At 34.9% G+C, this 2,964-nt stretch overlaps 1 protein-coding gene across 1 annotated transcript; it reads left to right on the top strand.

Moving 5' to 3' along the window:
- The first annotated feature begins 1,358 nt into the window (after positions 1-1,358).
- Positions 1,359-2,000, top strand: LOC120630612. The gene has a single exon (XM_039899877.1). It carries the CDS (start codon positions 1,359-1,361, stop codon positions 1,998-2,000), a length of 642 nt encoding a protein of 213 aa, XP_039755811.1.
- Positions 2,001-2,964: the final 964 nt, after the last annotated feature.

Raw genomic sequence — 2,964 nt, 5'->3', positions numbered from 1 at the left:
GGCAGCTTCAAGAGTTATATGTCATTTCAAACGCGCGTTCTATTCGATGCAAACTTAAGGGCAGCTGGCGCCAGCGCTATTGAGAGTGGTCTATTAAAGTGGTGCAGACGGGCGTTTTTAAATATTTTATATAAATTTAACTATGTTTCTCTCGTACGTCCAGTATTTGTAGACCCACAAATGCTACGTAAATAATCATTTTTGTGAGTTTGTAAGATATTTAAAAAAAACCGTGTGTGTACTTGTGTGCACACGGTAGAAGTTATACTTCTTTGGCATAACAAGTTAATCATCTTTTTATAAATCTTATCTTTCGCCTTATTCTACATTTGTAGAAAAACCGACATATTTAATACATTGAAAGTTTCATTATAACGCATTATCTAGTTAAATAAAGTACATATATTTAAATATCACAAATATTTATATGTCGTGAATACAGTTGTGAATTCTTACGTAAACATACGTAGATATCCATACGTAGAAAAGTGTCAAAGTCACTACAGTAACTAGTATTGCTACACATAAACAAATCAAATATAACATATTCAGATACAGTATTGATACAAAGTGAAGGTTATTGTGATCCTGAGTGTGTAATGATAAAGGTGAAGTGTTATCTCAGCGGAACATTATCGTTTTCCTATGAAATTCTTTCAATTAAATTTCTACAGTCTTGACGTTAAAGAGTAATTGTGACATTTTTTTTTGTACCTACCCGCATAAATAGATACAAAAGTGTCTTGACTGTCATAGACATTTTTATTACTTCTCAACACACTCGAGGCGAATCAGGCAACGACCTACAATCATACAGCCTTATAAGTTTGTCTTTAAAAATTACAAATAACGGAGTTTTCGGACGCTTAAAGTACTCAGAGGATTTCTTAGTACCAAACAGACTTATTTACGAGTATATATATTGCTGGTGCACTACCTCTGTGCCATGTCTTCCGGAGTTGCTTGGGGGTGTTGTAGCGAAGGGGGTGATGGTGAAAAATTTCTTGCTTGTTCGCGCTGTAAAGAAAAGTACCATCTCTCTTGCGTAGGGGTTGATGAAAATTTTTGCACCCCTAAAAGATGTGCATCTTGGAAATGCCCTACCTGTGTTAGCTCGCTGCCAAGAAAAGGTATAGATGAAAACACACCTATTCGTAACGTACCAGCATCTAGGTGCAATAAGCGACCCGCCATAAATTCACCCCCTGAGATTATGCGTACAGACTCCATCACGCGTGACGACATCAGCGACATCGTCCAAAGTATAATGCAGAGGAAATTTGACGAAATGCTTTCTAAGCTGAACTCTGGCCGCTCTAAATGAAAAATTAAAACCAATTCTGAATGAAATGTTAGATATGATTAAATCCATGGAACACATGAGCGAACAATTTGAAGACGTATTACGGGAACAGAAATCTACTCAAGACTCACTTATGGAATTGAAAACCGAATATAAGTATTTGAAATCTACTGTTGCTGATCTAACAGGTAGAATTTGTCAATTAGAACAACATTTTCGGGCTAAAAACATTGAAATACAATGCGTACCTGAAAAGAAACACGAGAATCTAATTAATATCGTCACTGAGATAGGGAAAGTCGTAAACTGTAAGTTAACAAGCGAGCAAATCTTAACTTGCACTAGAGTTGCAAAATTACAACGTGAAACAAATCGTCCACGCTCTATTGTAGTTGAATTCGTCTCACCTAGATTGCGAGATGGAATGCTTGCTGCTGTAATAAAATATAACAAAGCTAACTCAGATGATAAATTAAATAGTGAACGGATTGGTATTTCTGGAGTAAAAACGCAGATCTACGTTGCTGAGCACCTTTCTCCTGCTAACAAAATGCTTCATGCTGCTGCGAGAATTAAGGCTAAGCAGATGAATTACAGATTTACTTGGGTCAGAAACGGCCGTATATTTGTGCGCAAAGATGAAGAGTCGTCCTTTATCTGGATAAAAGACAATAGTTCTTTGGATAAAATCATTTAATTTTAGTTTTAGTACCTATGTCATACTTCATACCAAGAACTGGTTTCTTTTTAATTTAAAATACGCGTCGTTAAAAATTTATTACCAAAATGTCCGTGGCTTACGTACTAAAACTCACAATTTTTTCTCCCAAATTAGCTGTAATAATTATGATATTGTTATACTTGTAGAAACTTGGCTCAATAGCAACATATTGTCGCATGAATTGTTTGATAACAGATATACAGTTTATAGAAGAGATAGAGAAAGTGTTGGATTTCAAAACAAAAAGGATGGTGGTGGTGTTTTAATAGCTGTCTATAATAAATACATATCTAAACGTATGAGTATCTGGGAAAGTGATTGCGAAGATGTTTGGGTAACGCTTGAGATTTGCTCTAAAAAGTCTGGCAAGTTGTTAAAACATAATATTGCTTTTTGTGCTGTATATCTGCCTCCTCCAGTCAGTCGGAGTTCGTTAGAAAGCTACCTTGATAATAGTAATGCTGTCTGCGAACAGAACTTATATACTTGTATATTAGGAGATTTTAACATGAGTTATATCAATTGGCCATTACTGAAGGACAATAATGACGGTTACATTATTCCCGGACTTGGATCTCACTTGTTGGACTTTATGTATTTACATAAACTTAGTCAAGCTAATGTTATTCCTAATAAATCTAATAAAATTTTAGATTAAGTATTAACAAATATTACATGTAAAGTATATGAATCCAGTAATGCACTAACTGCTATTGACTTATTGCACCCACCCAAGTGGTTTTGTCCGTAGCTGATGATATAAAACTCCCTTTCAAAATCGATATGCCTAAGCCAAACTATCGTAGAGCAGATTATGATGCTATCTGTAAATACTTGCAACAGCAAAATTGGGAAGACATTTTTAAAGAAATTGCTGATGTTGATTCCATGCTCAAAATCTTTTATGACATTTTAAATATTGCCATTCAAAAATTTGTCC

This window comes from Pararge aegeria, chromosome 16 (assembly GCF_905163445.1).
Source record: "Pararge aegeria chromosome 16, ilParAegt1.1, whole genome shotgun sequence".
In the NCBI taxonomy this organism is placed as follows: Eukaryota; Metazoa; Arthropoda; class Insecta; order Lepidoptera; family Nymphalidae; genus Pararge; species Pararge aegeria.
This window is presented reverse-complemented; position numbering and strand designations above follow the sequence as displayed.